General features: G+C 44.8%; 1 protein-coding gene across 1 annotated transcript in view; it reads left to right on the top strand.

The window, feature by feature from the left end:
• RNASEH2B (ribonuclease H2 subunit B) overlaps positions 1-21556 on the top strand; it is a 67700-nt gene extending 46144 nt beyond the window's left edge. The window contains 5 exon segments of the mRNA XM_074982685.1: positions 657-762; positions 7967-8048; positions 9614-9656; positions 19035-19115; positions 21149-21556. Coding sequence (XP_074838786.1) covers positions 657-762; positions 7967-8048; positions 9614-9656; positions 19035-19115; positions 21149-21256 — 420 coding nt within the window. The 3' untranslated portion in view covers positions 21257-21556.
• The last annotated feature ends 3084 nt before the right edge of the window (positions 21557-24640 follow it).

The following is a 24640-nucleotide window of genomic DNA, read 5'->3' as shown; positions in this document are numbered from 1 at the left end:
ATGCCAGGGGCTGGCTGCTGCTCCATCCCAACCTTTGTTCTTGGGCAGGGTCTGGTAACTTCTCTGACCTGGGGAGCTGAGTCAGCCCAGCAGTGGTGGGGGGCCGACCATCAGCCACTATTCCAGCCCCACCGCTGATCTTGGGCAGAGTCTGATTTCTTCTCCAGCCCCAAAAATAGACAAAGAAGGCATGGAGGTTCGTTAAGGTCACAGATTCTGTGACCTCCAAGACAAAATCAAACCCCTTTTCTTTTGATAATGTTTCCCTTATACTGAATCTGACAATACCCTTGTCTACAGAATCCTGGTCATTACATTCCATTCTTGTTCAGGAGTCTCTTCCCATTCCAATACTTGTCTGAGCAGGTGTATGAATCATCTGTAAAATCCATGGCTGCTTGAACTGTAAATTCTAGCCTGTCTCAGTGGAGCTGCAAATCTAGCTGCCATGTCTCAAAGGCAACAGGCTGGACACCCTGGATCCTTAATTTTTGAAATTATGTGCTAGTCATTGCCGATGTATACTGAGTTTCATCACAGTTCATAACTTGAGCATTGTATGTGCTTTAAACCAAATTGCAAGGGCTTTTGTCTCTCTATGCACATATCTGCCTAACAATGTTGATTTAAACATTTTACTCTGTGGATCCTTATAGGTTAACCAGACAGTGAAAGTACTTAAAAGCAGCAATGTGTGTGTAGGTGGAAAGGTGCAATCAGCCACATTTGTCAGCAGCAAACAAATCACGGATTTTAAAGAAGGTAAGAAAACCAGTTTTAATGAAATTTATCTTTAGGAAATAAGATAGCTGCAGCTCAGATGCTCAGTTAAAATCTAACAATAAGTTCAAATGGTTTGTAAACATTTAGAAACATTTTTTGCCAAAAATATTTTTGGTGTCGTTATAGTAGTGGTGCTGTGACTATTTTGAGTTCTCTGGAGCCTGAAACATGATGATTGTGTACTGTACTATTGTACAGGATTCTGAATAGCTTCTAGTCAGATCTAACTGAGGTGCCAGTTCAGCAAACTATCCCTATTCATTGGTACGCGCAGAGAACAAGTACTCAGGTTGGGATCCTATTCCTTTACAATGACTGTGCCCAGAGAGAATGTCTATCTTGTTCAATGTTTCCTCTAGTTTGTTCCATCCAGGTACAGAATGAATTCTGTTATGTTCACCAAGGGATGTTCGTGATGAATAGACGTGCTGCTGACTATGGCGCTGTGGGCATTCTGCTAGTCAGTTGGGCAGAACTTGAATCTTCCCTGGGTGGCTGCCCAAGCACTCATCTTACAACACTGTGTTATCAAAGTGTGGTCTGCAGACCGCTAGCCATGAGGCTCGGAGCTCACCCCTTCTCCCCCTGGCATGAGTGCACACTGGCATCCCAGCCACATGATACCCCTTGCAGCCACGAGGCTCTTTCACCAGCTTGCCCCTGCAGCTGGGGCAACCCCAAGTCCTGTGGGTTGAATCTGCCTTGCAGGGGAAGAAACATAGCTCTGTGCACTGCTGCTCTCCATCACCCTGACTGCACCCTGATGGAATTCAGTGCTAGAAACTGCTCATGGGAGTGTTTTCCTGTCGCTCCCATGGGCTAGATTTCAGCCAATGGGAAGAGCGTAGAGTCAAGCAAGTGCCCTCCCACATCCCTCACAGCCAGCCCTTGCACTGCCATCATGTACCACCACCACCCACACTCCCACACCCCCGGTTGGCTCTCTGCTTTCCCAGTCCACTCCTTCACCCTCCCATCCAGGCTAGACTCTTCACCCTCCCGCTGGTCAGACGCCCTATCCCCAGCCCACTGCTGCACCTTACCTGCCTTCCAGACTTCCCCCCATGAGCCTGCTCCCATACTCTCTCTCCTGGCCAGACCTCCACTCCCAGCCGACTCCAGCACCTTACCCCCACAACCAGATCCTACCCTCATCCTCATCCCACTCCCTGGCAGCCCCTTCCTGAACACTGAACCCCTCATTTTTGGCCTCACCCCGGACCCTTGGGTGGGGAGGGGGTCTCACAAAATGTACTAACTTTGGGACTCCAAAAAAGTTAATCTGGCCTGTGGGAAGCCCTGAAGCTTAGTCCTCCTTGCCTCCTCTGTCTTACTCCCCCACCTCACCGTGGGGCTGGAGCACCAGGGGAGTGAGGTATCTCAGTTGGAGGCAACATCAGTAAGGGTTGGGGGTGTTGTTTTTTGAGGGGGTGGGGCCTCACATTTGTGTAGCCCTCGACTGGTTTTTCTGTAAATCAGTTGTCCCTGACCCAAAAAAGATTCTTGACCTGTACCATATATAACAACACTGGAAACATTTTTGTATATATATTAATATAGTAATATTTTATTTTATTTAAAATGTAATTTGGTTAACTAACAATGAAATCAAAGTGCTTAATTTCTTTAATTTGATTTTGATTATTATTTCTTACTGGTCATATATGCCCCCTTATGTTATAGCTCCGGTAGCCTAATATGAATAAGTTAGTATTCCAGGTATTTAGAAAGAAACAAAGGGATTTTGTCATCATGAGTGGTTGGCTGGTGGTCCATGGAAAGGTTTACGTTGATCAGGGCGGGCCCCAGGCCAAAAAGTTTGAGAATTACTGTCTTCAGGGAACACTGCTGATGTGTTGTTACCTTAGTGGAATAGATGTGAATTACCTCCATACAGTAGGTAGAGTTATAGATACTAACGTAATATAAATTATGATTTAATAATATATGATAGTGAATATATAGAACTAGCAGATGCATCCAGCATTGCTTGGGCCTTTAATTGAAGGGTTGGGGTGCGGGGGGGTGGGTTGGTTGGTTGGTTTGCGTGCTTTATCTCAATGATAATATTTTTCAGAAATGACGGTTGGGGTGAGAATTCATGGGTGAGGAGGGGCAAGGGGTAGGTGATAGGGTAGAGAGTTGGGAGATGTAGGGGTGCTCAAGGCATGTGGTGTGGGTGCAGAAGTCAAGGTCAGTGGGAGGTGCAGGACTCTGGGCAGGGGGCTGAGAGATGAGTGGGGTCTTACCAGTGCCACCTGTAGCAGTTCCTCCCTCGGCACCAGGGCACTGCTTCTCAGCCAGTGACTCTTGGAGGGGGTGGTGAGTGGGAATCCAGGGCTGCACACTTGGTGGGTGGGACCTGTGGTTGCTGCAGACCAGCAACCGCCTCCATCAACTGCCATCTTACAGCCTACCTGGGGGCGGACAGTATTCTGGGGGCAGCCCCTGGCCTGCTCCTGCCCTGCAGCTGCTCTGGGCTAGGGGAGGAGCTGTGCTTGGGTACAATGGCCTCTCTGTCATGCAGCCGATTGTGGGGAGTGGTGGCACTCTGCAGGCTGGCCCTGGCCTTCAGCTGCTCCCCTCCCCTGCCCTGAAGTTGGTATCAGGGGGCAGCACTTTGAGGGCTACCCCATGCCTACAGCAGTCTCCTCCATCCTGCAGCCAGTTTGTCAGGGTGCTCTGGGGCTGCTTCCAAGCACCACTGCCAACAATAATAATTAAGAAATTCTTCTGCAAACATCTGGGAGAACAGAAGGTGATAGGCAACAGCCAGCATGGCTTTGTAAAGAACAAGTCATGCCAGATCAATCTGGTGTCTTTTTTTGACAGGATAACAAGTCCTGTGGGTAAGGGAGAAGCAGTGAATGTGGTATACCTAGATTTACTAAGGCATTTGACAGGGTCTTGCATGATCTTCTGATCAATAAGCTAAGCAAATAAAATTTAGATGGGGCCACCATAAGGTGGTTGCGTAACTGGCTGGTAACCATTCTCAGAGAGTAGTTATTAATGGTTCACAGTCATTGTGGAAGGCCATAGCAAGTGGGGATCCACAGGGATCTGTTTTGGGACCAGTTTTGTTCAATATCTTCATCAGCGATTTAGATATTGACATAGAGAGTACGCTTATTAAGTTTTCAGATGATACCAAGCTGGAAAGGGTTACAACTGGTTTGAGGGATGGGGTCATAATTCAAAATGTTCTGGACAAACTGGAGAAATGGTCTGAGGTAAATAGGATGAAGTTTAGTAAGGACAAATGCAAAGTGCTCCTCTTAGGAAGGCACAATCAGCTTCTGACATGTAGAATGGGAAGTGACTGTCTAGGAAGGAGTACTGCAGAAAGGGATTTAGGAGTCATAGTGGACCACAATCTAAATAGGAGTCAACAGGGCGATGCTGTTGCAAAAAAAAAAAAAATCAAACAAGATTCTGGGATGCATTAATAGGAGTATCATGAGCAAGACGCAAGAAGTCATTCTCCTGCTCTACTCTGCGTTGATTAGGCCTCAGTTGGAGTACTGTGTCCAGTTCTGGGCCACATTTCAAAAAGTATGTGGAGAAATTGGAGACAGTCCAGAAAAGAGCAACAAGAATGATTAAAGGTCTAGAGAACATGAACTATGAGGGAAGACTGAAAGAACTGGGCTTGTTTAGTTTAGAAAAGAGAAGACTTACAGGGGACATAACAGTTTTCCAGTACCTTAAAAAGAGTTACAAGGAGAGAGAGAGAGAGAAATTGTTCTCCTTGGCCTGTGAGGATAGGGCAAGGAGCAGTGGCTTAAACTACAGCAAGGGAGGTTTAGATTAGACATTAGGAAAAACTTCCTAACTGTCAGGGTGGTTAAACACCAGATTAAATTGCCCAGGGAGGTTGTGGAATCTCCACAACTGGAGATATTTAAGAGCAGATTAGATAGACACCTACTGGGGATGGTCTAGACAGTGTTTGATCCTGCTGAGAGGGAAGGGGACTGGACTCGATGACCTCTCAAGGTCCCTTCCAGTTCTAGTGTTCTGTGATTCTAACTATCTGTGGCAGGGGGACAGTCTCCAGTGGCCTGTACCCCTCCAGCTGCCCCCCCAGTGGTCTGCAGGCTGCCTGGGGTGGCCAGGTTCTGGGACTTGCCCCCCTTTCCAGTGTGCCCCCCCCCAGCCAGCTTGCAGGCTGTCTGGAACCTCACCACTAACCATCAGCTGACCCCGCCTCCAGCACTCCCTCCTTTGGCCTGCAGGCTGTCTTGGAGCTGCCCCTCCTCCACACTTCACTGGTTCCTCTGCAACATACAGGTTCTCCATGTGGGGAGTGTGCAGGCTCTGGGTTTGAGGCTGGGGAGCTACTTATCCATCTTTGTGGCAGGCAAGATGATGGAGACACAGTCCTGCTGCCCTCCCTCTTGGTGCTGCAGTTGCCCACAGTGGCTGCCCTCAGTGTCTCCTCTATGTGCTCCTACCCTCACCTCCCTCCTCTCTCTGCCCTTTCCCTTTCTATGTTCTGGAAAACAGACCCATTCCTGGCATTTCCCCTTTTCCCGGGCACAACCAAACCCTCACCTTGGTTTGAGTTAGGGTAAGAAGAAGCTGCATATCAAATTTGGTGGTCCTAACTCCTATGGTTTAGGAGGAGTTCTTGAACAAATGGACACATAGACAGACATGCTCTAAAATACATGTGTAGATATAAAGGGGGATTTTCAGAATTGCTTTTGTGGGTATAAGTCCTCCTAGAAGTTACTATGACTTGTGGTCCTAAATAACATAAAAATGTTGAGAAGACATTCAAATTCAGGAAGTAATTAGAGCAAATTAAATTAAGTAAATTACTCCATGTGCATATAGACTTCTGTATCTATTAGTAATATAAAAATAAGGAAACAGTGAGCAGGTAATTGTGGGCAGGATTCTTGAACCTTGAGCATGAAGTATGTGGAAAACCAGTTACCAAGTAATATCAAAGGAAAAAAGCATAAATGAGATTTAAGAGACAGCTAGATAGTTTTATAGGGGGCACATTGTAATATATAGTTTTAAAAAGTAGGTGATCATCACAGACTTAAGTGCCTTTAACTTTATGGTAAAATTTTATTGCTTCCAAAACATTAAATAAATAAAAGGAAATTGCCACTGTCTTAACCATTATCTTTGGTAAGTTTATTGCTAGTCTGAATCAGCAGTGTTTCCTCTTGTTTCATCCTACCTTACATATTGTATATAATGTTTAATATAGTGTATATTCTTTATAATAGCTTTGCCATTGAAAAGAGTCTACATTTAAAGAACAACATTGAAGTAGGGAATATTTTGAGTCACTTTTGCAGACGGGTGTCTCTAACTACTGTATGTAGCAAAGGAAATAGTAGAAAATGAAAGGAACCTTTGATTAACCCTTACTTTTAATCATCCCAGTCTTGTTTGATTAATTCAGTGATAATATAACAAAATTTCTCATGCAGTTACTGATCGAAGAGTATGGCAGAAATCTGCACAGTCTACCTCTAATGCAGCTTTGTAGAATGAGTACCAGGGAAACAAGAAAGGATTAGTGTGTAGGAGCTGAATGTTATATTAGAGGAAGGTTGGGATCATACAACTCAGGGAGGAGAGATGGGACTTGAGATCAGATTAGCTATTAGGGAGGATATTTCATATAGGGAGAGCAGTGTAGGAGAAGCCCACAGAGAAAGACAGGGAAGGGAGATACAAAATTCTATGACACTTGAGAAGAGAAGCAAATGGTCTGAATAAATTGGAAAGCTGGTGGCTGGTTAAGAATTAGGGTATGGGTTAGGGTGGCAGCAGCCACTCCTTAGAAAACTGCACTGGATTTTTTTAATAGATAAGGAAACCAGTGAAGATTTCTGGAGGAAGGGGGTCAAGCAGCCTCATATCTGGGTCTAACAGAAGAGAAGAATTGCTGTAGTAACTGAGTGGACATTACGATTCAGAGCCATAAAAAGAAGAACAAGATAACAAGAACACTTCTATTTAGGTATACTTTGGGGCTAAGGGTGAAGTTCAAAATCAGGATTTTGGCTCTTGACCACTCCTTTATTGTGTGGATTCCAAAGGGGGTTAAGGAAAGAGGAAATACTTTAGAAACAATTTCACTTTTTTGTTGTTCTAAAGCACACATGAGATTGGTGCCAGTATAGCCCAAATATACATTTTGCTTGTTTTATCTGTTTTGGTGGCAGTTTGTGTTGTGCTATTACAAAACTTCACGACTGTATGTGGAAAGCCATCTTTTACACAGGAAAATACACCTTTGCTACTCCAGGGGCTGATTTACCATATGTTTCCTTATATTGTGTGGTGATGGAAAGGAGGCGAAGTGGTGGGCTTTTTTAAAGCTAATTGAGGGGCAGGGTGTTTGTTTGGGGTCTCCTTGTGCCAACATTTATGCCTGTGAGTTAAAGTTACGCTCTAGTAGACCCACTGACAAATTATTCACATACAGAAGAGTTTTCAGGATGTAAACCTAGTTTTGCTGCTATTTGTGAGGAAGAGAGAACAAGAGATGTTTTAGGGCTTCATATTGCCAGAGGTTTGATTTCTAAAAAAACCCTTTTACAGCAGGAGTTCTCTATCCCCAAAACAGCTTCTAGTAGTTCATATTTCCACAGATAATTATCCTGACTTGCGAGTGATGTTTAGATATGCCTTGGCATTTTTCATAAAATACTGACATTTAAGTGCAAGGCTTTGAAATAGACTTATTGTCTCATGTAATTGTTTTCAGTTGAAGACAGAAGTATATTTTAGTGCTGAAATGCTTGCCAAGCAATTGTAGGATCCAGATGCTTTAAAATGAATGATTATACATTTTGTTGAGTCAGCTTTTTACTTCTGCAGAATTTTTTTAATTGTACAGAAAAAATACATTTCGTGCTCTCAAAAAATCAAGCAGGTTTTGTAAAGTACACACCACAGAGATTAATAACAGTTGTGTTGACAAAGTAAACGTAGTAATTACTCGCTTTTTAATTAAACCTACAAGTGTCCTGTAATAAACTGGTCAACAAAGACAAATGTCACAATGTGCCTGTTAGTTGTTCCTTAGCATTACTTGATCTTGGACTACACTGACATACAGAGACATAAATTGGAAAGCAGTCCTGTGACTATATAACATGGATGCACTCTTTCTGTTCCCCAAATCACATTTTTTTTAAACTTTCAGAGGACTATGTACGATATGCCCATGGTTTAATATCTGAATACATTCCTGAAGGTCTGAGTGTGGAGTTATCTAAGTACTTACAGTAAGTATTGTTTTATTTTTTAGCTTTATGTGACACACACTGTTCTGCAAATTAACTTTTCTATTGAATACTGTAGCTTTGACCATCAAGTTACAGTAAATGATGCAGATAGTTTATTTGCCACTTATTTAATATCTGAGGCAGGCAGGGAGAGAGGAGCAGGAAGTCAAATCCTACTGAAGAAAATAGAAAAGAACAAACTCTGACAAGTCAAATGTAAGAGTATATTTAGGCAGGCCAAAAAAGAATTTGAAAAGCACTCAGCAAAATATACACAATCCAGTAGCAAATAAATAAATAAATACATCTGAAATAGGAATCCTGCCAAACAACTGAGGGTTCAGGGTCCTAGAGGAACACTTAAAGAAGACAGATCCATTGCAGAGAAGCTAAATTAATTATTTGCATCAGTCTTCATCTCAATAGATGGGAGGGATCTTGACCGCTCCTTGTGTCTTGTGAGTAGAAATGTACTAATAATTATAATAACAATACCTAGATGTTTTATAGTGGTTCTTATGCATAAACCTCAAAATGCTTTTTAAAAGTTGATGTCCTTGTCCTCATTTTAAGATACAGAAAGGTGAAGTGACTTTTTCAAGTCACCCAGCAGGCTAGTTGTAGTGCCCAGAATAGGACCCAGAACCCCTGGTTTCCATTGCAGTGCTCTGTCTAGTAAGCCATGCTGCCTCTCCATCCTCAATAAATAAATTCCTGTCTCTATTCCCAACCAGTCTTTTCAGCGATTTAATTTAAAGTTTAACCTATGTTGTATCATGTGAATTCAGATGGTAATCCTAGGTTAGGGCCCTGATCTTGAACTTCATTGTTTGTAAAAAGACTGTGGCATCCCCTGGTGCTTCACAGGGGCTCTGTCCATATGTAGTTTGCATGCAGCATATTTATAGGATCAGGGCCTAGGAATATAAAGATTGAACCTCTATAATCCAGACCTCCTTCCTCTGGTAACATCCATGGATGCTCCAGGGCTGGAACAGTCACTGGGAAAAGCCAGATCCCATTTCCAGATCCTGCTTAGCAGTGATTCCTCTGCCCTCCCAGAGCTTCTGGAGCACCACAGATGCCCTGGTCCTGAGAGTGCCTGACCAGGGAAGTTCATCCTGTAAGAGTTTACCCTTTAGAAGTGTAAAATGCCCATAAAGTAGCCTTTCACAAATCATAGCCAAGCTTTTCAGAAGTAACTCGTGATCTAGGTTTTCGTCAATTGTGTCTAACTCAAAACTCCTTTAAAGGGGCCTGATTTTCAATGAGTGTTTGCTCAGCACTTTCTGAAACTCAGGCCCTGTTCATTTGTCACCTAAGATGATTAAAACTAATGGGCACCCCACTAGCCACATCTTTTGAAAACTTGGCACACATCATTAGTGTGTAATAAAAGTAATATGAAGGGAAGTGGAAAATATTTTGCAGTTGATTGATGGGATTAGCATTGATTCAGCCTTTGTGGGAGAGGAATGTAGTCTAAAGTTCATATTGAAAAGCTATTCCAATATATTGATTTGTTTCTATATAAAAACTATAACTTAAAATCTTTTATTTTGAAGGCTTGCAGAGGTTACAAGTCCAGAAGCAGACCCCCCTCCAAAGGTAGGAAAATGTTAAGATAGGAAAACCATTATGGTACAGGTTGAACCTCTATAGTGTAGCGTCCTTGGGATCTGACCAATGCTGAGCAAGAGAATTTGCTGGACCACGGGAGGTCAAAATTGTCTAGCAGCATTACCAACCCTTCCACTGCTTACTGGGCTCTTAGAAGACATTTCAGGGTAAATTACAGCTAAACAGCATGGAACACTGAGAGCCAGGACTGGTGTCTATAAACAAACTTTGTAGGACCATGATAAACTTGGCCACACCCATGATACATGGTCATGTGGCTAACTAAAATCATGCCAAATTATGAATGTTACCAGACGAGTGTGTGCCTGGCTAGAGAGGTTCAACCCATAGAATACCAGTAAAACTTCTTGATGATATCTAATATGTTGTGGATTAATCTCTCAAGTATTTGAGACAATTAAAACTAGACTGAACAAAGTACAGTAAAAGCTGTTATGTGACACTCGGACAACTGGCACATTCAGTTAACTGGCTGCCTGCTGCTCTGCCAGGGGACAGAATAGGACTGCTGCCAGCCCCAGCTCCAGTAATCGGCACACTTTTTAAATCTGTCATCTCTGGTTCCCAAGGGATGCTGGATAATGAAGGTTTTACTGTATTAATAATACTCAGTAAGGAGCAAATCTGCCTTGTTGTAGCGCTAATCAGAAATATAGGGGACCAAAGGCTATGGTCACACTAGCCCGTCCTTTTGGAGGGCTATGGTAATATGGCACTTTGGGATATGCTAATGAGGTGGTGCCATGAATATGCAGCACCTGATTAGCATAATTGCAACCGTGCGCGCTTTGAAACTGCAAGTTTCGAAATGCACGCTGCCCGTGTAGCCAGGGGGCCTTTAGAAAAGGACCCCTGATTTCAAAAGCCCCTTCTTCCCAAAACTGGATGGGAATAAGGAGCTTTTGAAATCAGAGGGTCGTTTTGAAAGGGTCCCTGGCTACACGGGTGGCTGCATTTCGAAATCAGCAGTTTCAAAGTGCATGTGGCTGCCATTATGCTAATGAGGTGCTGTGTGTTCATGGCAGCGCCTCCTTAGCATATCTCGAAGTACAATATTACCATAGCCTCTCCGAAAGGAGGGGCTAGTGTGGCCACAGCCAAAATGTTGCCAAATATTTTTCTATTTTTTATTCATCAAAATTTCAGTCAGCTTTGTAGCTAGGCAAAAAAACAGGAGGAATTTTTTTCCTGGTTTTTAACGAAAAATAAAAAATGCATTGAGGATCCCTTATTGACAGGTTAATGGAGCTATATAACCTCGTGTGTCTTTTTCGTTTAAGTTAAACCAGTCCAACTATGTGGAAGTAACTGTGGCCACAATTTGTTCGGCTGGTTCTGTGTTGAGCCAGGTAATAGTCATTAGGTTCTACGCTCACTCTGATCATTTGAATAGTGTGGATTTTACAGCGTTTATGAATGTCTACCATGCAATTTGCATAGTGCTGAGAAGCTGTATTTAAAAAGGTCTAGTGATTTATAAAAATGATCAGCAGTGTGATTACAGCTAAAGCCATTTTCAGAATTTTTTTCAATAGTTTGTGAAAAATGTCTGCAGTCCCATTTATTTCCATTGCGCGCGCATGGGAATCTTTGTGGGTTCAAGGCCTAAAATGCCACTTTAATGTGTTTTATCTCTCTGGTTCAGAAGAGCAAGGAATAAATTAGATTAAATGTGATTTCCTTTAAATATTTTATTTTAGCTTATTTTAAAATTTCTCTTTTGTAAAACAAGATGTTTGTTTGTAAGGACAAAATGTATGGTTCCTACAAATCAAGACAGATCTGATATGTATCTCTGATTAGTACAAAGCAATTGCTTGTTTAAATAAAAATCTAAAATAAATCTCTAAAGGGGTAGAAAACAGGAGCTTTGGAGATAGCTATAAATGTCCTTTAGCTGAGGCATATTAAAAAGTTTGTTCTTCTTCGAGTGTCCCCGTGGGTGCTCCACATTAGGTGTCGGGCTCGCCCGGCGCCTCAGATCAGATCTTCCAAGCAGTTTCTGCTGGACCGCACATGCGCCGGTGCGCGCCACTCCCTTGCACGCTCCTGGCCACGTGCGCGATCCGGTCCCCGCCAGTTCCTCTTAACCGCCGTCGGCTGCAGACGGAATCCGACTAGGCTACGGCCAAGTTAGCGTATTCAATGGTTTTAGCTGTTTTCTTTAAAGTTTTCAAGTTCTTAGTCTATTGTTAAGTTAGCCAGTTGTTATTTTCAAAAACAAACAAGCAAACAAAAAAAAAAACTAAGAAACAACAAGCGGGACGGAATTCAGTCCGGTCCTAGTAACAAGCGGAGCACCGGAGGCCAGGAGCCTAGAACCATTAGCCCTCCTGCCGCGGCAGGCTATTGGAGAGGGGGAAAACAGCACAGAGAAGGTGCTAAGTACCCCATTAACAACTAAAAGACTCACCAACAATGTCCTCTTCAGGATTCAAGAAATGTGAGTCTTGCTGAGAGGCAATGCCAGCGTCCAATGGGCACAGTCACTGCATAAGGTGCCTTGGGGAGTCCCATGTCACGCAGAAATGCTCCTTCTGTGCAAAATTAACAGCCAGAGCAAGGAGGGACAGGGAGATGCAGCTTAAAATGCTGCTCTTCGACAAGGCCCTCCAGCCAGACGTGCCGGAGCGGCCGCAGCAGGAGGGACCCTCCGGGGCCCATAAAAGGAAAGCTGCCTTCCTCACCCCATCAGCGCAAAAACGGAGGAAAGTCTCCCCAGCCCGATCCCTGCCGGCAGCAACAGCGAGCGGGACGGGAGGAGCGCACAGCCCCCAGCTGCAGCAACAGCTGATCGGCGGTGGCGTGGAGAGCCACGTGGAGGCGGCTCAGCCTCCGATAATCAAACAGCCGCCCCGCACTGCAGGCAGGGCGGCGGCTAAACAAGCGCCGGTACCGTCGGCACCGCAGACAGCGGCACCAACCCCCGGGGAACCGGCGGTGCAGAGCACGCAGGCGGACGGGGCCGAGATTCCCTGCACGTCAGGGGGCGGAGCCACCCACTCAAGGGAGGGGGAAGGCTGCACAGAAAACAAGGCACCGCAGCCCCTCTCCAGAGAGGGCTGCAGAGTTGCTTTCTCTCAGCCCTCCGCTCATGCTGCAGACTCCAACTAGAAGGCAGGGGTCCCCCCTAGCCTACCCGGAGCCCCCGTCTCCATTTTTACAACCAGCCTTGCCCTGTCTGGGACCACCTTCACCCTTCTTAGGGTTTGAGCCGCTGGATTACTATCACAAATCACACTCTCCAGTGTCCCAGGTCTCTTGACGATCTCGCTCCCCCAGACGCAGGGGGTATGCACCAAGGGAGTGGTCCAGGTCACCTTCCCAAGAACAGTGCCCATGCTGCCATGGTCGTCCCTATCACGCGGGGCATAGACACCACCGGCAGTCTACCAGGGAAAGATCCCCACAGACAGTCCCGTATCCCCGAGGGCAATCGCGAACGGGGACAGAGACTCAAGTATCTCAGGGGGAACTGGTTATGGAACCACGAGATTTTCCCTCGCAAGCTTCCAGCGAGCGGATGTACCATCACAACAGGAACCGGAAGGGTCCAGAGAGGCATATCCTAGTGGTTCCTCTCTCTCCTCCCTGGACGAGGCTACGGCCCCGGGGGACGTCCATCCTCCGGACGATCTCAAACAGTTTCAAGAGCTGTTTAAAAGGGTGGCCTTCACGCAAGGCATCCGGACAGCAGAGGTGCAAGAGAAACACCATAAGCTCCTCAAAAATCTGAGACCTCCGGCCTCCTCCAAAATAGCAATACTGCTTGACGAAGCAATCTTGGAGTCCGCCACTATGATATGGCAGACCCCTGCGACTATTCCGCCTGTCCACAAGAGAGCGGACAAGAAATACTTCGTGCCGGCGAAGGGCATGGAGTTCCTGTTCAGCCACCCACAACCAAATTCCTTGGTGGTAGAGTCGTCGCAACAAAGATCAAAGACATCTCAATTCAAGACGGGGAACAGACAAAGATGCCAAGAAGCTAGAGCTGTTCAGCAGAAAGGTCTACTCCTCCTCCACACTACTGTTGCGAATGACAAATTACGCAGCGCATCTAGCGAACCACAATTTTGACAACTACAGTAGGTTAACCTCCCTCATGGACTCGCTTCCAGAGGACAAGAAACCGGTGCTCAAGGCCATCGTGCAAGAAGGCTACACGGCCTCGAGGACGGGAGTTCAGATCGCCCTGGATGTTGCAGACACAGCAGCACGCTCCACAGCTATGGCAGTGGTGATGCGAAGGGAGTCCTGGCTCCAGACTTCGGGTATACCGAGGGATCTGCAGGCAAAGATAGTCGATCTTCCCTTCGACTCGCAGAAGCTGTTTGCTGAATCAACTGACTCGGTCCTTCATTCCAGTAAAGATTCAAGAGCCACACTTAGGACCCTGGGGATTTACACCCCTCCATACAGAAAGAAAAAGTACTACCCTCAACAAAGACGGTACCAGTACCAGCAACAGTGTCCCCAGTACCACAGGGGTTATGAGCAAGGGCGACATCAATAGCACCAGCAGTACAGAACTCCCAGGCGACGTTCCCAACAGAGCCGTGCGTCCTCGGGGCAGGGCCAAAGGCCACAAGTTTGACACACAGATCCAGGGCTGTGCCATCACTACCATCGCACAAGGTCATCCGAAGCGGTTATTCCACCATCGCCTCCGACCATTCTACAACCAGTGGCAAAGGTTCACCACAGACAAATGGGTGCTGGAGATCATAGCCACGGGGTACGCCATCCCCTTCCAGTCGCTCCCACCGCCACAACCTCCACCCAGGCCCCACCTCCAGGAGGCCTCCACGTAGCGAGGCTCAAGCAGGAGGTAGACCATCTCATGCTCATAGGGGCAGTGGAAAGAGGGCCGGAGCAACTGCAAGGGAAAGGGTTCTACTCGAGGTACTTCCTCACAGAGAAGAAGACAGGAGGCTGGAGGCCCATCTTAGATCTTCGAGGCCTCAACCGGTACCTGCGCAAGCAACGCTTTCGGATGATCACAATCGCCTCCATCCTTACGGCACTAGACGATGGAGATTGGTTCGCAGCCCTCGACTTACAAGACGCGTATTTTCACATAACTATCCATCTGGCTCACCGACGATTCCTCCGGTTCATGGTAGGCAAAGAACATTTTCAATACAAGGTCCTACCGTTTGGCCTCTCCTTGGCCCCCAGAGTCTTCACCAAGACCTTGGCAGTGGTGTCAGCCTACCTGCACAGACGCGGTATTTATATTCCCATATCTGGACGACTGCCTACTCAAAGGGGCCTCGAAGGAGGAGGTACTACGCATGATACGCGTCACAGCAGGCACATTCTCTTCGCTCAGCCTGGTTATCAATCTGGCAAAATCAAAGATGGACTCCACACAGGACATAGAGTTCATAGGGGCACGCGTAAATTCTATTACAGCGAGAGTGTATCTACCAGAGACACGCTTTCGGGCCATCGACTCCCTCGTGCAAGTCATCTCCTTCAGCCCTACGGTGCCGGTCCTGACGTGCTTACAGCTGCTGGGCCACATGGCAGCAGCGACGTTCATAGTACAGAACGCCAGGTTACACATGCGCAGCATGCAGCACTGGCTGGCGAGCGTATACAAACCGGCAGCACACACCGTTCACAGGGTGGGGTCGCCCACAACAGAGGTGTACAAATCCCTGCAATGGTGGGTAAACCCCAAGAACTTGCTAACAGGGGTACCCTTCCACCAACCACAAATATCGGTTTTTCTTACTACAGATGCCTCCCTCATAGGGTGGGGAGCACACATGGGCGAAGAGGTGACGCAAGGGCTGTGGTCCTCCACGGAGCAGTCACTGCACATAAATATACTGGAGCTCAGAGCAGTGTTCAACGCCTGCAGACACTTTCGAGACCATATACAAGGCAAAGTAGTCGGGATCAGTACAGACAATACCTCCACCATGTTTTATATAAATCGGCAAGGAGGAGCTCGGTCCCGTGCCTTATGTGCGGAAGCAGTCCGGTTGTGGAACTGGTGCATCGCCAACAATATAACCGCGAAAGCCTCGTACTTACCAGGCGCTCACAATGTGAAGGCAGACCAGCTGAGCAGGCGTTTCGCACTCACGTACGAGTGGCAGATCCGCCCCGATCTGCTACGACCGATTTTTCACGCATGGGGTTTTCCCCAGATAGACCTGTTTGCCACTCAACACGACAAGAAGTGCCCTCTATTCTGCTCCAGGGTAGGGCTGAGACGTGGTCCCTGGGGGACGCATTCGTGATCTCCTGGAGGGGCCCCCTGCTTTACGCCTTTCCTCCCACAGTGCTGATCCACAGAGTCTTGCAGAAAGCCAGAAGGGAAGGAGCCCGAATGATCCTCATAGTCCCAACGTGGGATCGACAGCAATGGTTCCCCCTACTCCTGCGCATGTCGGACCATCCACCGATGCCCCTTCCGGTGGCGCCGGATCTGCTCACGCAAGCCCAGGGGTCCATAGTGCATCCGCACCCCCGAGGCCTGCGACTACAAGCGTGGTTAATCCATGGCTCAGCTCCCTAGAGAGCACATGTACGGAGGAAGTGCAACAAGTCCTAGAAAGTAGCAGGAGGACGTCCACCAGGAAGACCTACAAGCAGAAATGGACTCGCTTCACGGCATGGTGTTCTACCAAACAGCTAGCCCCCCTTTTGGTGCCTATACCTGTAATATTAGAGTATTTACTGGACCTCAAGAGAGGAGGACTCTCACTATCCTCGTTAAAGGTCCACCTTGCCGCCATTTTGGTGTTCAGACACAAAGAAGAAGGGCACACAGTGTTCGACCATCCCATGGTTACCAGGTTCCTCAAAGGGTTGGTAAACCTATACCCCCTCGGAAACCGCTTCCACCTTCGTGGAACTTGGACCTGGTGCTTAATGCGCTAACAGGACCGCCGTTCGAGCCTTTGGCCACGGTTTCCCTCCGCCTCCTTACGATAAAGACGACCTTTCTTCTCGCAATCACGTCAGCTTGCAGGGTGAGCAAGCTTGCGGCAGTTATGGCAACGCCACCCTGCACTGTTTTTTCCAAGGAGGCGGTAACCATACGGCTGCATCCAGCCTTTGTTCCTAAAGTTTCTTCTGAGTTTCATATTAACAAACCTATTGTTTTACCCTCGTTTTTATCCAAAGCCTCATAACTCTAACAAAGAGGCGCGCCTACACCTCCTGGACGTGAGGAGGGCGCTAGCCTTCTATATAGACAGGACCAAGTCCTTCCGGAAAACGGATAGACTCCTAGTCTCTCTCGCTCCCAAATCGAAAGGAGAAGGTCTTTCTTCTCAGAGAATCTCGAAGCACATCATATCCTGCATAAAAATGTGCTACGAACTCAAAAAGACTCCTTTACTGGCTACGCCCAGGGCTCATTCCACTAGGGCGGTGGCAGCATCAACAGCCTTTTTCAAGGGCGTTGCGCTAAAAGACATTTGCAGAGCGGCGACCTGGTCATCCTATGACACCTTCGCCAAACATTACGCCCTTCTCAGGGTGTTCCAAGAGGATACCCGTCTCTCGACAGCGGTCCTCTTGGGGGCAAGCTGCACATAATCCGATTACCCACCTCCTATCTTGGGTTACTGCTGGGTAGTCACCTAATGTGGAGCACCCACAGGGAGACTCGAAGAAGAAAGACAGGTTACTCACCGTAGTAACGGTTGTTCTTCGAGATGTGTCCCCATGGGTGCTCCACTACCTGCCCATCCTCCCCGCTTCGGATCTCTGTTTAGTGTTTTGCAGGAGCATCCGAGGCGGTTGGTCAAGGAACTGGCGGGGACCGGATCGCGCATGTGGCCAGGAGCGCGCAAGGGAGCGGTGCGCACCGGCGCACGCGCGGTCCGGCAGAAACTGCTTGGAAGATCCGATCTGCGGCGCCGGGCGAGCCCGACACCTAATGTGGAGCACCCATGGGGACACATCTCGAAGAACCACCGTTACTACGGTGAGTAGCCTTTCTTTCATTACAAAGTATTTTGAGGAAGTCTGAACTGTTCATGTTTTAGTGAGAAGTGTGACAGGCCAACCATCCCACTAATTGTAACTGCCAACTTGTATTGTAATCACTGTATTTTGTCATGGTAGGGAGTCTGGTGCTGACAATTCGTGGTACATAGCCACACAGAATACAAAGATCATTTAAGCTGAACTGAAGAAGCTTGACTGAAAGTTAAAAACATAGTGATTCCAAAAGAGGGACATCATCATTTTTGTTATGTTGTCATTTTAAAATGTTCTTATAGTGCAGCATTTAAGGGTACTACCTCCCAAAGGGCCTGCTCCAGTTCTGACTGAACTCAAAAAAGGCTGCTGTTGGATCAGGTCCTAAGGGCTTGAGAAATCTAAGATGCAGACCCGGTTTTTGTGCCACAGGAAGGGAGATCACAAGTGCCAATAAATAGACTGAAAAATAGGGATTTAGAATGGAATGGTTCCTATTGAACTTACTTGTAGTGTCACTCATGCTGGCATAGAAACTAGAAAGGCCACAGCTCAGGTTTAACAATATATTAAGACAATGGTAATTGTCTCTTAAAATAAAATAGCCAAAGCACTTAATGCATTTTGTGAAATACCAACATATGTAGCTCAAGCAAAGAAACTTGCACTATTAAGGCCTCATCATGTGAAGTTCTGATTTCCCCAGAGTTCCATTGATTTCAGTAGTAGTTAAGGATAGTTAGCAACATCAGTCCTTTGGGGAATTCTGCAGCTGTGGCGTTTGGAGCCGTAGTACAATTGCAGAATTCCTTCAAGACTGCTACTTGCACAGTTTGTCATAGAGCAAAAACAAGTCAACGTCTATCAAATAAGTCAACAAATGAACATTACCAGATTGTGGAAAGTAGGAATCGCAAGAGAGGTCCCACACAACAAACAGATTAGACATTGCTTGAAGCAGAGATTATTTGGTGCTTTCCAGCCCCAGGAGACCAAGAAGACTCAGTTTTGTCCCTTGTTCCTTGGCCTATAGATAATACTTTCGAGCACAAATTCATAAGATGCATCAAACAATCTCTGAATTAAAAATTAAAGGCAAATGGAAATGGAAATCTATACGTGATTATTCAATAAATCAGTCTTACATGGACAGAAGAGAAGAAAATGTTTCATACAAACTAACACACTTCTCTGACTATTGAAGAGATACTATTTATCCTCCTTTCCTTGAAGGGACTGTTATAAAAAGAGGTCTACCGGTGCTACCTCATATTCTGTGTTGTTTCACTGCCTAGCTTACACCAGAAAGCACAAAGGCCTTTTCAGCTTTAACATTCGATATGTGTACATCACAGTAGTGGTTGACAGAGCAACTTCATAACTCTAACATTTCAGAAAAGGAAATTCTCAGATGCACCTGTGGAAGCAGAAGAAGACTATACTAAATTTAACAGCGGTGATCTCAAGAACAAAAAGGTATGTGTTTTCTGTGAGTATGCATTTTGTTAAAGCGTCTTCTATCGCTCGGACAGTTTTAGGGGATGTTCCCATTTTTGCAATGTTCCTCTTAGAAAAGAAAATATAAAATGAATGTTTTTGTCAGGTACAACTCAACATCTTAGTCAAGCCAAGACTTAAAAACTTCTAGAAATGGAAGTATCACCTCCACCCCTTGCTACTGCATTCTAGTGCTTCACCACCCTCCTAGTAAAATAGGTTTTTTTCCTAATATACAACTTAGACCTCCCCCATTTCAACGTGAGACCATTGCACCTCGTACTGTCATCTGTCACTACTGAGAATACCCTCTCTCCATCCTCTTTGGGATCCCTCTTCATGTAATTGAAGGCTGCTATGAAATCCCCTCTCACTATTTTCGGTAGACTAAATAACCCCAAATCCATCAGCTTTTCCTCATAAGCCATGCACTCCAGACCCCAAATCAATACCAAGCTGCCTAATTTACCAGCTTCAGTGCAAGTTTTCAGGGAAGTCCAGTGGAGTCTATCATTTTGTCAGTCCCAGGGGAGCAGCAGAGATGTGAAGGTAATAGATCCTCTCTCTGCAGCCAAGCCTAAATTGCCAGGCTTGGTGTTGGGCAGTTCTGTGAATGCCAAAGAAAAAGAAATTGTCTAGTCGGTTGGGAAGCTCATTCTATGCTGCTGTAGCCCCTGCTGCTCTTTGCACCTCTATTGTTCCAGGAGCCATGGCCAGTGTGTTGTCCTCGTGACATATCCATTCCTCCCACAGTTCACCTCTGTGCTTAGCCACAAACCCTCTTCAATCGGAGTCATTCCATAGCCTTAAAGGAAGGTACAGGAGTCACCCCTAAGTTCATGTGGTAAATAATGCAAAAGCTCCATTTTTTTTCCTCACTCCTGTACAACGTGTGTGCAGTTTTTTAATTTTGGCACAAAGATACAAAAAGGATTGAAGAAAGCTTTAATATTAAATTGTATTTACTTCTGAAATAACTAAATATGTAGTTAAGAGCATCTGAGAAGGATGAATTGGCTTTTGAGTTTTGTTCCACGTACTATGCTTCTAAAGTACTTCGGCAGTGCTTTTGTTTGCACCATAAGTAATGGGATGATCTTACTCTTAGTCTCATATTGTTATCCTGTCCATAACATTCATAGATGAACCAAAATTTAGTGAAATTGGGAAATCCTACAGTAGAGGGACTATCAAAAGGAAAGGTCAAGGCTAAGATTTCATAATGGTGAACATGCCTGGAGATGTGAAGCATAGTATTTTAAAATATAAGAAAGGAAAGAGGTCAGCTCTAGAAAACGTGACACACAATGTGGTTTCAGTGTAACAATCTGTAGGAAGCTGACCCAGGAGCCTCCACTGACTTTTCAAATCTTGGTTAACTCTTTCACTGTTAGTGTCTTTTCCTCTTTTCCCATTTATTTTGCTCTTCTAAGACTTTGATAGTAAATCAGTGTGAATTATTCATCATCTGTAATGCAACACTGTAATTCAGTCTGCTGATCATGAGATCGAGTCAGAGTACAGTATGCATCTATTATACTGAATACATTATTCCTGTTAATTGTATACTCCAGGCTTATTCCAAAGTAAGCATTTTAGTTAGGATACTTTCTGCAAGAGGGAGAGAGATTTTGCTTCCATGACATCGTAACATTCTGTGTCTTTGAGGTTAAACAATTGGGTCTTTGCCCACAGAAGCTTATGCTCCAAAATATCTGTTAGTCTGTAAGGTGCCACAGGACTTCTTGTTGTTTTTGAAGATACAGACTAACTCGGCTACCTCTCTGATAATTCAGGACAGTTATTTTGTATTGAAAAATTTCAAAATTGTGCTATAAGGTTTTTTCTTTCAGTTTTATCCCAAATCGTCTTTCCTTTCTGTATGTTGATAAACCAAGCAAATCTTTACTTGATTTCAGTACATATGAGTTTCTAAATTAGCATCCTCTCCTGTAGACTTGCTCGCTAATACTTCTTTTTTCCCCCTCTTTTTTACCTCATTTTATTAACAGACGACTAGCAAGATGTCTGCAGCTCAGAAAGCTCTGGCCAAAGTTGACAAGACTGGGATGAAAACTATGTCTGCTTTCTTTAGTGCAAAGCCTAAAGCAACAAAATAAAGATTTGAAATTCAAACTAATTTATTTGGTATAGTAGTTATTTTTGTAGTTACTGTTGTTCTAAAGTATCCCTATTCCTCTGGTTTTTTTGTGGTGGTTTATTTAATCTATCAGATGGGAATTCTGAAGCAGGATTTCTATATCTAGGGAGTGTGATTATATTTGAGATTTACATGTTGCATAAAGTCAGAATAGAGCATCTTGTAGTTTCCTTATTAGTATAGGTCAAAACATGTCAGAGGTGCTCAGAGCATATTATCTTTGCGGTCAGAATTCCTATGTTGATTTAGTTGTAACGAGAGAGAGGGCAATAAATAACAATATAGCATAATAAATTGATTTATTAAACAAATGTTTGTTGTGTTTTCTGTATTCATAAAAATAAGCTGAGTTTCAGGTAAGATGTGGCACTTGAGGTAGGAATAAAAAATCTGTGGCTGGTCTAGGTCAGCTGGCTCAGGCTCTAAGGTTAAGAAATTGCTTTGTAAACATTTGGGCTCAGACAGGAGCCTGAGCTCTGGAATCTTTTATCCTCTGAGGATCCCAGAGCTCCGGCTCCAGCCTGAACTCAAACACCTACACAGTGATTTTTAGCATGTGAGCCTGAGTCAGCTGACCAAGGCCAACTGCACCCAGCCTGTGACTTTTACACCTGTGGGGCCGTAACCTATATTATTTCCGTGAGTGCACACCTGTACACCTTCCTGAGGATTTATAACATCTCTGAAATGTTATATGATACATCTGCTAAAAATCTGTCTTTCACTGTTCATTTCCAAGAATCATAGTTTCTTACCAAAATAAGTAACCAAATCTTTATTTAAGGACCAAGACAAAGATTTTTAAAGAATACTAATGACCTAATCTCAAGTAATACAAATAAGCAAAAGAGAAAAAGGTGGGTACCCTAACCTGCAGCCAGTAGTCTCCCTCTCACTGCTCCTTGATTATTCATATTTTACAATCAATAAAATAGCTTCAACAGGAGAGACCGAGAAAGCTACACACCAGAATATCCCATATACCACGACCTAGGATTCTTTCCTGCAGCTGGGGAATCTTAAGATTACAGCATCAGATACAGAGGGGAGATTGGACCTAGGGTCCCACATTCCATATGGGCCACTAAACTAGGGCTTCCAAGTGAGGTAGCAACACCTCCTCCCGAGCCATTTTGTGAATCAAACTCTTTGCTGAAATGCCTGAAATCAAAACAGAATTTTCCATGTTGAGTGGAAGTGACTTTACCAAATTTTTTTTTCCCCAGTTCAATCAAAGCATTCCGTGAGCTCAACACAAATTCACAGATCATTTTGGTGGACTTATGGCTGCATTTTTTCAGTAAATAAGCTTACCTCAGTCTTGCTTCAAGAGCACAAATGCCCTCGATTTTTAATTGAAATGTTGCTTCTCAGTTATTTAGATGCTTCTTAAAAATTGCACTCTCGGATGCCTAAACTTTTGTTGTGTAAGGAAGTTGAGATGAAAGGACTGCCATAATGTCTATGAAATAATTCACAGGCAAGTACAATATAATTCCACCTTAGTCTGTAATAGTATATGTTTGTTCCCTGCTTTAGAAATAAATTGAAGGAAACAATAGGAAAGGTGAATTTCAGAACATGGGTGGCTTGCAAGAAAGTAACCTATACAGAGCCATGAACTTCTGATAACTTAATTAAGAGTAGTTATCAGTCTATAACCATCTTCAGCACTTTTTCACCAGACCCATCAACAGAAATTTCTGTATCATTCAGAAGTCAGGCTGTTTCTATAGCATTTGAGCACTGATGTGGAATTTTAGCTACAACAGTTGCATAACTAAAATCGATTTATCATTGCTTGACGGCTATGGCTGTTTACATGGAAGAAGATCGATGGGAGCGTTCATCCCATCAACCTTCCTTAATCCTCACCACTTATGAGGAGTTCCAGAGTTGTTTTTGACCCCGGAAAGTGCCATTTCATGCATGTGTGAAAGAAAACCACAGAAGATCAACCCTGAGCAGGTTGATATTTCATAGTAGTGTGCCTGTAGGCTCAGTATTTGTCAGCTAAACAACTTTTGCTAATTAAGGTCAGATATCATGAGATCTTTGTTCTTCTTGTCTAAGCAACTCTTTTGAGAACTGCCTTGTCATTCGTTCGCAAACGTTCTATCCTTGGTAGTGTAAGTGACTTCCAGCATCATGGCACCAAATGGAAATACTAAAGAACAGTTTGTAGGAAACATTCTTGTGAGTTCTTAAGTTTTTTAAACATAAAGCAGTGTGTCCCATAATCATATGTTATTTTTGCTGTCTGTCTGTCTGTCTGTCTGTCTGTCTGTCCGGGCAGGGTTCTACCATGTCTCCCCTTGCCCCCACCCCCGCCCATGCACTGTGCTGTCCCTAGCCTCTCCTCCAGCCAGTAGGAGGCCTCTCCTCCCCCACATCCCCCATGGTTCTCCCTCTGCCCTGCACAGTGCCAGCCCCATCCCCACCCAGCACAGGACCCAGCTCAGCCCCTCGACAGAGCTCCCCTGCACCATGCCAGCCCTGGCCTCTTCCCCAGCCAGGGGGCAGTGGGAAGGGAGTAAACTTTTATGCCTATTGTAACGGAAATGCTTCACAGTCTGATAGCTTAGAAGCATCTTAAAGATAGTGCCAGGGCTTCATTTATGTTAACTGGAAGGCTGCTTCAAGTATTTAAAAGGCAGTGAAGAAGAAGAACACAGAGCTGGAAGTGAATGAGAGGAGGTATCAGGAGGAAAGCTTGGATGGAGCCATGAGAGGGGAAGAGATTATAGGAGAAGCTGAGGACAGAGATATAGGAAAGGGTAAAAGCATGGATAATGAATTTCTAAAGCAAATGTTGACTCTAGGTTTCACAGCATGAGGTTTTAAAAGTCAGAGGTCCCATTAAATACAGTTTTAAATACAAAGGCATATGTCAGTTAAGTTAGTTGTGAACTTTGCTCTTAAAAAGGCAGGTCAAATTAACGCTTCTGAATTGGTGAGGTTTGGGTCACAGACAGAACACGTCTGATGCAGATGGAAAGTATCTATTTTGACTTCTATCTAGTGCACCAATTTTCTGTACATGGAATTGTACACTCATCCTTCCTCACCACGGCAAGTCTGGAGTTCTTCCTGTGAACACAGATGCATTCTGCATTAATATGTCACATCTCAATGTCAGCTGTCAGCTATGCAGTAACTTTTAACAATAGTAATTTTATTAGTGAACGGCTTCGATCCAGCAGAAATTTATATATTCCAAAACCCCACACCATTTCCAAAAGCATTAGAGCTTTCACGTTCTTGTTTAAAAAGAACAATTTTCCTTTCCATTTAGGAAACAACAAAATAAATTTAGCAACTTTGAAACTTCCTTAATATGAAG

Source organism: Carettochelys insculpta, chromosome 1 (assembly GCF_033958435.1).
Source record: "Carettochelys insculpta isolate YL-2023 chromosome 1, ASM3395843v1, whole genome shotgun sequence".
Taxonomy (NCBI): Eukaryota; Metazoa; Chordata; order Testudines; family Carettochelyidae; genus Carettochelys; species Carettochelys insculpta.
Note: the sequence above shows the minus strand (reverse complement) of the source record. Positions and strands in the feature narration are given on the sequence as shown.